We start from the raw sequence: 14,567 nt of genomic DNA, 5'->3' as shown, positions 1-14,567 counted from the left end.
AGCAAATTATGTTAAATGTTGACAGAAAGAAGAAGAAGAACTAGATATATTGCATCCTTAGTAAGGCTGCGAAGTCTAGCCGTGACCTTGAAATGACACCTGATGACCTTGAAATGACCTTCACCACATTTTGCATCATATCCACATAACATATACTAATTTTCATTCAAATTGAATAAACTTTGTAATTTGACCCTTTTGACCTTTAGTTGACTTCTGGTGACCTTGAAATGACCTCCAATATATTTTGAATCATATCAAGATCACATATACTAATTTTCATCTAAATTGGACAAATATTAGAATTTGACCCCTTTTGACCTTTCGTTGACCTCTGGTGACCTTGAAATGACCTCCAATATATTTTGAATCATATCAAGATCACATATACTAATTTTCATTTAAATTGGACAAACTTTAGAATTTTACCCCTTTTGACCCCAAAACAGACCCTCCTCCATGTTTAAGCCAAATCTGATTACAATCGTATATGAACATAATGCTAGAGCCCTTTTGGCATTATTCTGATGATCACAGCACGTAATATGCAGAAAATATTGAATTTTAAAGTGATTTTCAGTAATCAACCATTTTTGTCCCCTGTTTGACCTTGAACTCAAAATCTGTGAGGACCCCATAGACACCAGCTAATGCCAATGAATATGTGTCAGTCGCATCTCCGTACCATATAATCTGTAGGAAAAGAAGCATTTTGAAGGTATTTGGTTATGTACCGGAAATACCCCTTAATGACCTTTGACCCCAAATCTGTGAGGACCCCATAGGCCCCGGCTATAGCCAAGGTCAATGTATAAATCTCATTACTGTACCACGTAATCTGTAGGAGAAGAAGCATTTTTGGTAAAAATCACATTTTTAGCCAAAATTACTCATGCATGACGTTTGACCCCCAAATGGGTCATGTCAAATGTAAAGGCTGGGGTAGTGGAGCTTGTGCCCAAGTTTGGTCATAATCGGTCAAATAATAAAGGAGCTAGAGCAAATTATGTTAAATGTTGACAGAAAGAAGAAGAAGAACTAGATATATTGCATCCTTAGTAAGGCTGCGAAGTCTAGCCGTGACCTTGAAATGACATCTGGTGACCTTGAAATGACCTTCACCACATTTTGCATCATATCCACATAACATATACTAATTTTCATTCAAATTGAATAAACTTTGTAATTTGACCCCTTTGACCTTTAGTTGACCTCTGGTGACCTTGAAATGACCTCCAATATATTTTGAATCATATCAAGATCACATATACTAATTTTCATTTAAATTGGACAAACTTTAGAATTTGACCCCTTTTGACCCCAAAACAGACCCCTCCTCCATGTTTAAGCCAAATCTGATTACAATCGTATATGAACATAATGCTAGAGCCCTTTTGGCATTATTCTGATGATCACAGCACGTAATATGCAGAAAATATTGAATTTTAAAGTGATTTTCAGTAATCAACCATTTTTGTCCCCTGTTTGACCTTGAACTCAAAATCTGTGAGGACCCCATAGACACCAACTAATGTCAATGCATATGTGTCAGTCGCATCTCTGTACCATAGAATCTGTAGGAAAAGAAGCATTTTGAAGGTATTTGGTTATGTGCCGGAAATACCCCCTTAATGACCTTTGACCCCAAATCTGTGAGGACCCCATAGGCCCCGGCTATAGCCAAGGTAAATGTCCAAATCTCGATACTCTACCATGTAATCTGTAGGAGAAGAAGCATTTTTGGTAAAAATCACATTTTTAGCCAAAATTACTCATGCGTGACGTTTGACCCCAAATGGGTCATGTCATATGTAAAGGCTGGGGTAGTTGAGCTTGTGCGCAAGTTTGGTCATAATCGGTCAAATAATGAAGGAGCTATAGCAAATTATATCAAATGTTGACAGAAAGAAGAAGAAGAAGAAGAAGAAGAAGAAGAAGAAGAAAGAAACTACTGGGATTCAAGAGTCTAGCCGCCGCTCGGCTAGACTAAGAAGAAGAAGAAGAAGAACTAGATATATTGCATCCCTGTAAGGCTGCGAAGTCTAGCCGTGACCTGGAAATGACCTCTTATGACCTTGAAATGACCTTCACCACGTTTTGCATCATATCCACATAGCATATACTAATTTTCATTCAAATTGAACAAACTTTGCAATTTGACCCCTTTTGACCTTTGGTTGACCTCTGCTGACCTTGAAATGACCTCCACAATATTTTGAATCATATCAAGATCACATATACTAATTTTCATTTAAATTGGACAAACTTTAGAATTTTACCCCTTTTGACCCCCAAACAGACCCCTCCTCCGGTTTAAGACAAGCCTGATTACAATCCTATATGCACATACTGCTAAAGCCCTTTTGGCATTATTCTGATGATCACAGCACTTAATATGCAGAAAATATTGAATTTTAAAGTGATTTTCAGTAATCAACCATTTTTGCCCCCTGTATGACCTTGAACTCAAAATCTGTGAGGACCCCATAGACACCAGCTTAAGTCAATGAATATGTATCAGTCCCATCTCCGTACCATATAATCTGTAGCAAAAGAAGCATTTTGAAGGTATTTGGTTATGTACCGGAAATACCCCCTTAATGACCTTTGACCCCAAATCTGTGAGGACCCCATAGGCCCCGGCTATAGCCAAGGTCAATGTGCAAATCTCAATACTGTACCATGTAATCTGTAGGAGAAGAAGCATTTTTGGTAAAAAATCACATTTTTAGCCAAAATTACTCATGCGTGACGCTTGACCCCAAATGGGTCATGTCAAATGTAAAGGCTGGGGTAGTAGAGCTTGTGCGCAAGTTTGGTCATAATCGGTCAAGTAATAAAGGACCTAGAGCAAATTATGTTAAATGTTGACAGAAAGAAGAAGAAGAAGAAGAAGAAGAAGAAGAAGAAGAAGAAGAAAGAAACTACTGGGAAACAGGAGTCTAGCCGCCGCTCGGCTAGACTAAGAAGAAGAAGAAGAAGAAGAAGAAAGAAACTACTGGAAACAGGAGTCTAGCCGCCGCTCGGCTAGACTAAGAAACTACTGGGATACAAGAGTCTAGCCGCCGCTCGGCTAGACTAAGAAGAAGAAGAAGAAGAAGAAGAAAGAAATCGCCCAGAAACAGGAGTCTAGCCGCCGCTCGGCTAGACTAAAGAAACTACTGGGAAACAGGAGTCTAGCCGCCGCTCGGCTAGACTAAGAAGAAGAAGAAGAAGAAGAAGAAGAAGAAGAAGAAAGAAACTACTGGGAAACAGGAGTCTAGCCGCCGCTCGGCTAGACTAACTAGAGCGTAGAGCGTTTATCACACCATAGCTAAACCATGGGGCTTTGGCAGTATAATATGGTAATGTAGTATACCACTGTACCACGTTTCGGACTTTTCCTCTTTCAGGTGACACCACCGGGGGAGGGATGGGGGATGTCACGTTTTTTGTTTTGTTTTCCGAGATATTTATTCTAGAAAAGACACAAAATATGAATATATCGGCATACCTTCTTGGCATTTTCAGATAATTATGTAAAGGACCCAAAAATACGAATATTGAGAGGAGTGTGTCACCTGGTGGGGAAATTATTTTTGTTATATTTTTTACTTTTTCTCTTCATTTGGTCCACCTCAGGGGGTCATACCCTGGCATTTCGAGATATGAAAGGACCCATATGAATATTGACACGGGTCCTCACGAGTGTCACCCCGGGTGGGAAAATATTTTTTTATTATATTTTTTACTTTTTTTTTTTTTTTTGTGACACCATTTGGGTGTTATACCTTCTTGGCATTTCGAGATATGTCCATTTAAGACCAAAACATTAAGTAAGTAAGTAAGTAAGTAAGTAAGTAAGTAAGTAAGAAAGACTAATATATGCTGATACCCTTTCATGGTTCGGCAAAATAAAAAAAACCCGCAAAGGATATTGTGAGTTCAATTCTAACTTAAGGGATGGGGTATGAACGTTTAGACAGTATTTATTGTGGGACATTAGAGCAAATCAGACATATCGAATTGCATTCTGAATACGAAGAATGTCTTCTGATATCAAATAATTTTGATTTTTGAAATTCACAATGTAATACACATTTTATGGCAAATGATTAAAAATTAATATTTTTGATATTTAACAGTACTCGAAGTAAACTTTATAAATGATTTATACTTAAAGTGTATGTAGGTGGGATGAAAAGCCGACGATCAATTGAAAATTTTGACCTTTCCTATTGAAGATATGGATTTTTTGGGAAAAATACATATCTGTAATATGAAAGGTCAAAATGTTCAATTGGTCGTCGGCTTTTCCTCCCAGCTACATACATTTTAAGAATATATCATTAGATTTATAAAATTTACTTCGAGGACTGTTATATATCAAAAATGTGAAAAATATCAAATTTTAATAATTTGTCATAAACTTTGTATTATATCGTGAATTTCAAAAAATGAAAATTATTTGATAGCAGAAAGACATTCTTCATATTCAGAATGCAATTCGATATGTCTGATGTGCTCTCATGTCCCACAAAAATACTGTCGAAACGCTCAAAACGCTCATTTCAGATCCCTTAATTGCCTAAGTAAGGTAACATCATTTATTCTTGTATTACAATACAATAAAATAAAACTAGTTGAAAAAATGCATGTAATCGAGCGAAAAAGTTATTGTAAGGTACTTGTAAGGTACTTTCTTTTTAGTTGCTGAACAAATATATAATTATCTTCAATACGAAAGATCAAAATTGTCAAATGATGGACGGCTTTCCTTCCCAGCCACATACACTTTAAGTACATATCATTAGATTTATAAAGTTTACTTCAAGGACTGTTAAATATCAAAAATGAAAAAAAAATATATATATCAATGTTTAATAATTGGCCATAACATTTGTAAATTACATATATCGCGAATTTAAAAAAATCAGAATTATTTGATATCAGAAGGACATTCCTCGTATTCAGATTGCAATTCGATATATCTGATGTGCTCTCATGTCCTACAAACAATACTGTGCAAGCGAACAGCCCTACATACGCGTCACCTCCAAAAAGTTGGAGTGCCCCCCGTGACTTTGTGCGTTATGAAATAATGGCCTTTATTGGCTATTTCGAACTGATTATCATGACAAATGGCATGGTTCCAATTTTAAGAACTTTTTACCTGACAAGTCGGCCTTATGTCGGAGCTACTTATTACGCTTCAATATAATAATATATATTGCTTCGCTATTACTAATATAACCAAATTTAACGACTTATTTTGTACTAAAGTATGTACATTTAAAGTGCTTATTTACTTAATTAGTATCTTAAAACACGTGTTCGTATATCTTTATCACAAGTTTTGACATGGTAAGTGAATTTAAATTTTCATGTCACATGTTGTTTTTCGAAACACCAAAAGGAAAATACATATTACCCGGGACATGTTACCCTTAAGTCAAAACGTTTTACGTTAATGTCGTTTTTAATAACGTTCACAAATCTGAAAACTTTCATATCAAACGTTCTAAAACCGTTTGTATGACCTTCATAATGACCCGACATGTTATTAAAAAGTTATTAAAAACAGTTTTGTGTCTACTGGGGATGACCAGTTGATCAGTTATTCGTCCTTATGAAAGGTACATCATGACTGACGTTGTGTTGATCTGTGTTGAGACAGTTAACGTTTAGCCAAGACGAAAGCGTTCTCTTGGTATGTAACCGCCCACAATGGGTTTCAAAACTCATTAGCTTAAGCTTTCTGGAAACAAATCCTTCTTAAAATTGTCCAATCTTCAAACACTGTACAGCCATGGACGCTGTAGTAAACCATCCTACGTACATCATTAAAAAACGTGTTGGCTGAGGTAACGGAAGCAAGTATGCAATCGTGTGGATGCATCTGGAGACGACGAAGATTCGGAAGTGCCAGGTGGCTGCGTCGACTGATGGACCTGTTAAGACGTACAGCAAACCTACGATGAGGAAAGGTACGATGTTCTCTAGGTCGTTAAGATGGCATCTATAGAAAGGGTAACAATAAACATAAATGTGTGTGTTAATTTAAAGCGACGTGCAGAAATTATGTCACGTAAATAATTCCTGGAGTATCCACTGGATATCCATTTACTTAAATCTATATAAAACTACATGATCGTAAGTGAGGGTATGCTGTGAAACTAGTAGTAACGGTTGCCTTTTCCAGAGGTCTATACTTTGAATTTGTTTCTACGCTCACCTGTAATGGGTTTGAGCACTTTTAATTCCAAAGTTAGTCACCTGAAAAATAATACTTGTTATATTACGCCCCCACTATTTATAGTGGTTGAGCACTTTCGACTACTTGTGCTGGAATGGCTAGGTTTGTCAAGGTTTTGACACCACAGAATGTATATACATGTATATGCATTTGTGTTAACTTGAAACCATGAAAAATTATCCGTCTGCTGATCGGTATACCCAATGATCGTAAGTGAGGGTATGCTGTGAAACTAGTAGTAACTGTTGCCTTTTCCAGAGGTCTATACTTTGAATTTATTTCTACGCTCACCTGTAATGGGTTTAAGCACTTTTAATTCCAAAGTTAGTCACCTGAAAAAAATACTTGTTATATTACGTCCCCATTATTTATAGTGGTTGGGCACTTTCGACTACTTTTGGACCGGGCTTTTGGAGTAGAGACTGTGCTGGAATGGCTAGGTTTGTCAAGGTTTTGACACCACAGAATGTATATACATGTATATGCATTTGTGTTAACTTGAAACCATGACAAATTATCCGTCTGATGATCGGTATACCCAGTGATCGTGAGGGTATGCTGTGAAACTAGTAGTAACGGTTGCCTTTTCCAGAATTCCAAAGTTAGTCACCTGAAAAATAATACTTGTTATAAAACTACATTTAGATATCTAAACATATTGGCACAGAGAACCTATTCTTGAGAGGGCACTCTATTCACGTGGTTTCTTTTCCAACGCTAAAAGGTTATGAATTTTGGTGGTTTGCAAATGAAAAGTGTCCCCACTATCGATTGATTACGTAACTGTTATGAATAATTTATTAGGTTTTTCAATGCAATCGCCTCGACCCATTAATACATATTATCTGTATTATCAAAGTAATTGGAATAGCAATCCGGTGAGTTCACTGAACTACGCCCTAATACTGATGGAGTTTTAATGCGTTAATCCTCTCCATACACAGATGAACAAATACAATAGATGAAGGTCAACACGTATGACCTCCTATGTGACATGTTATACGTGATGTACAAAACCTGAATATCATAAAGATAAGTATACGTTTGTGCATATGAACTGCACGTTTGCGTTGCTAAATATTACTCATTATATATTATGACAAATATTGGTATTATGACAATACGATATATACATTGTATATAAAACGACTAATAGATCCTGCTATCATGGCGTCAGGTCAATGTTCATCATATGGTATCCACCTTCGACATTCTGGGTAGGAAAAAATTAATCCGTGAATAAGAGCCGTTTTACTCCCATACCAATTCGCACGAACGGAAATAGGTCCGAAATAATGAGGGCGCTATAATGATAAACGCTTAAAACAAAAATAAAAAAATACATAAGGGATGAAATAAATACAAAACAAGATTATCCCGTATGTTTTTTAAAATTCACTCATATTTGAGACAAATTGCTGTGCCCATTTTATAGGTGCACATGTAGATCCGTGTTGTTTTTTATTTTCATTTCTTTTTAATGAAAGAATTAAGGTTTTCCACTGCACGGGGGCCACAAGGGTGATACTAATTTTAATGCTATATTTTCAAAACGAATACGTGTTCCCGGTTGGCTCTATAGCGATTTCACAGAAAAGGTATTTCTAGTACAATGCAGCGTCGGACTCTAGCTGAGAGCTAGTCATTATAGACTCCAATAATGGCTCTCCATACACAAATGAACAAACACAAAGGAGGGTAGTCTCCTCCGTGGCCTGCTTGATTTCGATGGAGCGAAACCAAATTGGCTGCGGAGGAGACGGGAAATTTTGCCATGCAAATGAGCTGAGTGTCGTAGCCCTGATATTGCCCTCTGGGATTCCTTACCTCCTCATTCTTTCAATCCAAGGATCCTTGCGCACATACTTATTAGGTTCAGGACTGTTAAGTTCCGAATCTTCAGGATTCTCGTAAATCTACAAAAAGACAAAATTATTATCACGGATTGTTCTTACTTTCATAATTTATGTCTGATTGTTGTTTATTTTTGCGTGTTTGTTTTGTTTGCTTTAGGTTTTGCCTTGATACTATTTTGCCTTGTTACTATGATCACCTGTGATTATGTGATAAGTGACGCTGTTCTCGAACATGATTAATTCATTAATTTAAACAATTAAAGAGTAAACAACAATATGATTAAGGGGACTCGATCTTTTGTGCGTTATTATAGAGGGCCAGGGGATTCACTCTATCATTAAAAAAAATCATTTGAAGAAGTCAAAGAGCCCTAAGAATAAAAACTGCAGTGTAATTCACGCCAGACACAATTATTTTATATGACAAAAATTAATTTTTGAAATAGATAAAAAAACAAACGTTTTATATCAATTTTAAATTTAGCCTGAATCCGTAAATATGGTACCTCTCGCCCTTTTTTAAGTCAAGGCTGTTTTTACCATTATGCAGCGAACCATTGTTGAAGCTTTTTCACATACATGTATAAAACATTCTAGAGAAAGAATGGTGCCATATACTGTTGAAATATCTTTTGTTGATTTCGAATGATAATTTCATGAAGTCCTAAATTTTAAGGTCAAATTCCTAAAACCAAAACAAAACATTGCGACACAGATATTTCCCGTCATCACATCAGTGTCTTTATTATTTGTTTGAAACCTTTCCCAAACGTTCGTGCTCTTTATGCATAAAACGGCTAATCTATCTTTACAAAACGCGTCTTATTTTAGTAAACAAAAGTCTAAAGATGGCATTATGAGATTTATCATTTATCATTACACTCCTCCACTCAACTGCCACCGTGGTCGAACGGTAAAACGCTAGACGCGTAATCGAAGGAAGTTTCGAATCGCTGGTTCGAATCCCAACGAAGCCTGTGGAAACTTTTTTCTTCAAATTTCATGATCGCATTCCGAAATGAGTCACTTGTCGGTAAATCATGTATCGTATCCTAAACTGGGTAAATTTTAAAGAAAATAATCACTTTGAATTCTTAGGCTTCAAAACAAGAAAAAAATAACCTGGTATCTCATTGTATTGTGAAGTTCAATATAATGAAATAATGGTTCATTTCTTTCTCACTTCAATTACATTATGTTTGCAGTAGGTTATAAAAAAAATGTTTTTTAAAGGTGGGTAACCTGATTGACAATCTCATCCTCCACTTTACCTAATCAAAATGCTGGTTTCGGTATCAGATGAAAGCTCATATTTTCTCATAAACGTATTGAAATTTGGCGTTCCAAATCGGTATATTTCCGAAGAAATCATCAAAAAACTGCCGAATTAGTCTCAAATATGGTATATCACATTTGAGACTAATTAGGCAGTTTTTTTGATGATATCTTCGGAAATACACTGAGTTGGAACTTCTAATTTCAATATGTTCACTTGAAATCAATTAGGCAAAATAAAAAAATAAACATGTTTCACGTCCCCTCCCGCTTCCTTTTTTCAGGTTTCCTCAAATATATTTTTATTTTTTGAAATTCAGTTATAACTTTTAATGTCTAGGAAGTTGGAATGCTTTCTATAGCCTTCTTAGGATACAAGAAACATTTTAGGAAGGTTTTGTGATCATTGGAGGGGGTGTAACTCTCAGAACAACAAATAAAAAAGGGCCTCCTCCTTTTTTCTGCCATAGAATTTGATTTTCCAAATATATCAGGTCACCTTCCTGCAATGTTATGAAAACGTTTTACCCTTTATATACCCTTTAATATATAACCCGGCATGAAAGCGTTTTCTTACCTTTTATAACCTTTTGTGAATGATGTCGAAAACGTTTTGTGTCTGCAGGGTAATTTTACATAATAAGTCATATTCTGGCATTCAAACTCTTCCATGACTATTAAACTAAGCAACCATTTGATAACCATAGTGTACAATAGACAGCATTTTACCTTAGTATTCACACGTCAAGCAAGTTTTTACAAACAAACAAACAAACCTTACGGGCTATTAGCGCGCCGCGATCCGGCTATAGTACATGTATATAATTCCCGGAGTTTACACCAGTAACACCCGTAGCCCTGTCGTATACCTGGCAGTCAACACCATTATACTGTACTGTAAAATAATGGAGTCCATTTCATGTCACGCATCAACTTACAAACTTAACTTAAACTTACCCTTTTCGATACACGAGTTGTGCTTATCAGTGGCGACAAGATGAGCATTTTAAAGGCTACTAACCCCGCGTAAGCGAGGTACACACGAAATACTTCATTGTCAAGTGAAAAGGTAACAGCCATCGTTGTTCAAGGCTCAAATATATACTGTGCTTTCATCTAGTGACGAGATACTTGCTACAAACATTACAGGTTTTATTGGCGGCAACCCCAGTAGCGATAATTCAGATGTGCGGGAACTTATTCGGGGCGCACTGCACCATGCATACTACATGTAGTTACTGAAAATATAAAAGTGTCCCGGGAAAAGTGTGAAAGGTTGATAGTTTTCAAAAAAAAAAAATGGAGACATAAAATCTTTAAATTTCTATCAAATTCAAATGTTGTTATTCTGTGCAGACAAATTTCTGTTCTCTGCCAAGAATAAGACATAAAAACGTTTTCTGGTCATTTTGAGACAAAATAATGATATGAAATTAACACAATTTGTTGCATCTATTGAAAGAGGTATAGGCTTTTCAAAAACAATTTATGAGTACCAATCAGTTTGATACAGTTTCATGTAAAATGTTCAATGTTGTCTTTAATACACTGGTTTGGGCTTAACAGCTGCCAATATGTTACTTTATAAAGAAAGGTACAGCAAAAAACACAACTGAAATTTTATAATGACAAACATTAATGCATAAGTTGAGGCCTAGTCATTAATAATAAAGGAAATAAGTACCACGAACATGTCGCGAAAGTATAAATATTGATATGCGTATTAAAGCAGTATTCAGACTTTTTATTGTACGTAAAATATTGTATGTAACATATCTACGTTGTTTGATCTATCTAACGAATGTTTGATGACGTAAAATCGGATAATATATTTCTACTAGATATTATATGTAACATATTATCGATTTTTCGTCATCAAACATTCGTTAGAACTTAAACATTACTGGAAATATAATGGCAATAGATTAAATAACGTAGATATGTTACATACAATATTGTACGTCTAATACTCGGAGTCTGTGGAGCGCTTTATAGTTATACCTACTTTTCATGGATTTTTAGCTATAGTGGTATACACCCTTATGCAACAAGTAAATTGATTTTACACGCCCGATTACACCACTTTGCATTGAACTTGACTGACCTTTTATACTCATAGCCAGCATTGCAATAGTGAAAATATAAGGGCGCATTACACCAAATCACTGCACGCAAGGTGCAATGGTGATGAGTTCCGGTTGAAAATGTATGGCTAATTGTAAGTTTCATCTAAATTTTAAATCTTTTTTCAACTCTTTTTTGAGGTAATCAATTCCCCTTTAACAAAAAATTCTTTTTGAACTAAAAGGCGACATTACATTATTTTATACCAAAACAATTGTAGTTTATGCTTTGTCAACAAAAGAGCCTCCAGTATTCCTTTCAATCTAATGGTAACGTATGTTTCGTGACCTACTATATTTGAAGTTTGTTTTCAATTTTGCATAAATAAAAGCATCAAGAATTGACAACTTAGGAGTGATTTTTAAAATTTGAAAATGTGACATGTATCTTACAATATAAATTATGACAGCAAGAATTGTCTTACATTTACTATTTTACTATTTTTAAACAGTAACAACCCTTTAGTAACGTAAGTTACCCATAGAAAACACACGGGCATCATTGACATTGATGTAAAAATAACAGTTCACAAGATTTGATCTTCATAATTTCCAGAATGAAACAGTTCGCATTTCATGGAACAATCGGCCCTCATTATCGGATGATGCGGAGACTTTGACTGGTGGTACGCTCTCTGTGGGCCTATCACATCAGCTTTCTTCTAGAACTAGATCTAGTTCCTCGAGATGGGGTGCGCGCGAAGCTCGCATGGCCGTGAAGCGGCCAGCGAGGCGCCCCAGCGCCGAGGACTGGTGGATTTTGTAATGTTAGAGAGGGGTTGTCATGGTCCCATATACTGATATACTAGGCACTGAACAAGTGCTACTTTCACAAAGAATCCATGAATAGGTCTATTGTCTCAAATACTAATGCACTATTAATAATCATGATAATAGGCCTATATAGGATAATGAACTGAGTTCAATGCAAAAGTCAAAAAGATCACATGTGCCGTGGGGTTATTGCATTTAGCTTGTGAACCCAAAGCGCTCAGGTGCTAGATACGTACAGTCAACTCCATGATAAATGCGATTATCTTAACGAATGCAAGTGCATCATACATCATATACTTCATTAGAACATCAGTTATAATAAAGTAATAGGTAATTAATTGCTGCATTGATTTTAGTTTGAAAATTTGGGAATTCTTATCTTAAATTAAAACACTGGCAGTTCACTGACCTCGTTTGTCAGGAAATCAATCACTGCATATACAGCCAATCATTTGAAGGATATTAGAAAACGCTTTTGAAGGATATTAGAAAAAAATAGTTACCAACACACACTACAGATGACAAACCGACACTATAATAGCAACAGAATTTTTCAAACTTTAATGTTGTTGTAATACAACATACGTCAGTACACTATTTGCACAGTATACTATAAGTACGCACTATGCGGAGGCGCCCTGTTTAGCGTTAGCTTTAGATATTTAATTATTTTATTTATATATTTTCCACCCGAGACACCCGGGCGAAAAATCAATAAAAATATCCAAAGCTAACATTAAATAGGGCGCCTCCGCCTAATGCAATCTGACGGTATATGAGCTAGCATTGTTTGTGTTTAGGTATATTGCTATTATATAACTAAATATTAAATACTTTTGCACCATATTTCATCAGTTTAGCGTCAAAATAGCAAATTTTTTCGCGCGCATTTGTACGATAAACTTACTCCGTCGCCAAAAGGTGCTGGATTCACTATACTTCAAGAATTGTTTTCCAACACTACCCCCCCATGTCAAAAAGAAACCTACGCCACTGGAATCGAGCTGAGACATTTATATGTTATGTGAAAGTAGTAATTCTAGTTTAAAATTTAGTGATTGAGCGTAGACTTACTGCTCCTCCGAAACCCCAAAGCAATATTATCTAAAATCTATTGTTTAGAGTGCATTTTATCTAGATTTTATTATTTAACGTGCATGTTATCGATAGTCTGTTTATTTTATCGTGCATGTTATCATCATTTATCGTGCATGTTATCATCATTGACAACCATAAAAAGTCTATTCATATATTCGAACCGTTCCTCTAGAAACAAACATCCAACGCCCACGAGCGAAAATTCTCCAAATACCAAAATGTGCAATCTGATATCATCCAAAAAGGGTTCAAATGTTACCTGAACTGTTTTGAAATTGGGTCCAGGGGTCTGGTTTACAAGTGAGAACGTGGGGAGATTGCGCGACATCTTCAAATTCGCAGGAGCCAAATTCTCCAAGCAATTGGTCCGGGAGATTAGTAAGATCGCGCTAGTCAGCAGCTTTACAATCTGGAACGCCCGTATCGAGCCGCATTGGGAGGCGGCTCCTTACCTTAAAATCTAGCCCCCCCCCCCCACCTTTGCTTGCTGCTTTGCATCTCTCCCCACGTCTATGGCAAGCCAAGGGGTCCAAAAGCGTGGAACTGCTACGCGTAGCTTCTTTCTCGTTACGAGCAGCTGTTTGACCAATCAAAATAGTCAAATTTAATCCCGTGGTTGGGTCGTTAGCTGCGCGTAGTATAGTGCTAGGTATCCTATTTCACAATTATTATCTCGTAATTAATTTACGGAATTAGCATAGATAACGAACGGGTGAAGGAGGCCAAATCACAGCACGTGTCAAGAGAACATGTTGCTAATGCCTGGCTAAAATGACACAAAGCATATTTATTTAGTGTTTCCAAGTTTACACCGTGTTTAATAGCAAGTAACTTTATACTGGGCTGTATTAGCGGTGCAGGGGATATGAAGGTCAAACAACAACTACTACTGATGTAAAGCGCTGTGTAAAGATATTGCAGGGAAAGCGATATCACATGCCACTGTGTAAATATGGAGAGAGTAAAATGGGTCATCATTTTTTTTCGGAACGGGGGGGTCCTAAATTTACAAAAAGTCGGCGTCAATAAAATTGCGGTCCTCACTATTTCGGCATCAAAAATGTTATGACCACCGACTCCCACCACCGATACACCTTACCCCCTAGACAGGCTAAAATTGTATTGAAATCAGTCTTTTTGAATACAATAAACACACTATCTGTAGTCATCTTGTGACTCCCTACATTTTGTCATTATCAATTTATG

The 14,567-nt window shown here is 36.3% G+C and overlaps 1 protein-coding gene across 1 annotated transcript; it reads right to left on the bottom strand.

Annotated features, from left to right (window-relative positions):
- Positions 1–4,301: 4,301 nt before the first annotated feature.
- LOC140139806 (microsomal glutathione S-transferase 1-like) lies at positions 4,302–10,526 on the bottom strand. Its single transcript, XM_072161539.1, has 3 exons — positions 10,324–10,526; positions 8,063–8,151; positions 4,302–5,998 (listed from the first exon to the last, which is right to left on the bottom strand). Exons 1-3 carry the CDS (start codon positions 10,444–10,446, stop codon positions 5,755–5,757), a joined length of 456 nt encoding a protein of 151 aa, XP_072017640.1. The 5' UTR covers positions 10,447–10,526; the 3' UTR covers positions 4,302–5,754.
- Positions 10,527–14,567: the final 4,041 nt, after the last annotated feature.

Source organism: Amphiura filiformis, chromosome 18 (assembly GCF_039555335.1).
Source record: "Amphiura filiformis chromosome 18, Afil_fr2py, whole genome shotgun sequence".
NCBI lineage: Eukaryota > Metazoa > Echinodermata > Ophiuroidea > Amphilepidida > Amphiuridae > Amphiura > Amphiura filiformis.
The sequence above is the reverse complement of the archived record's forward strand: the minus strand, read 5'-3'. Positions and strand labels throughout refer to the sequence as shown.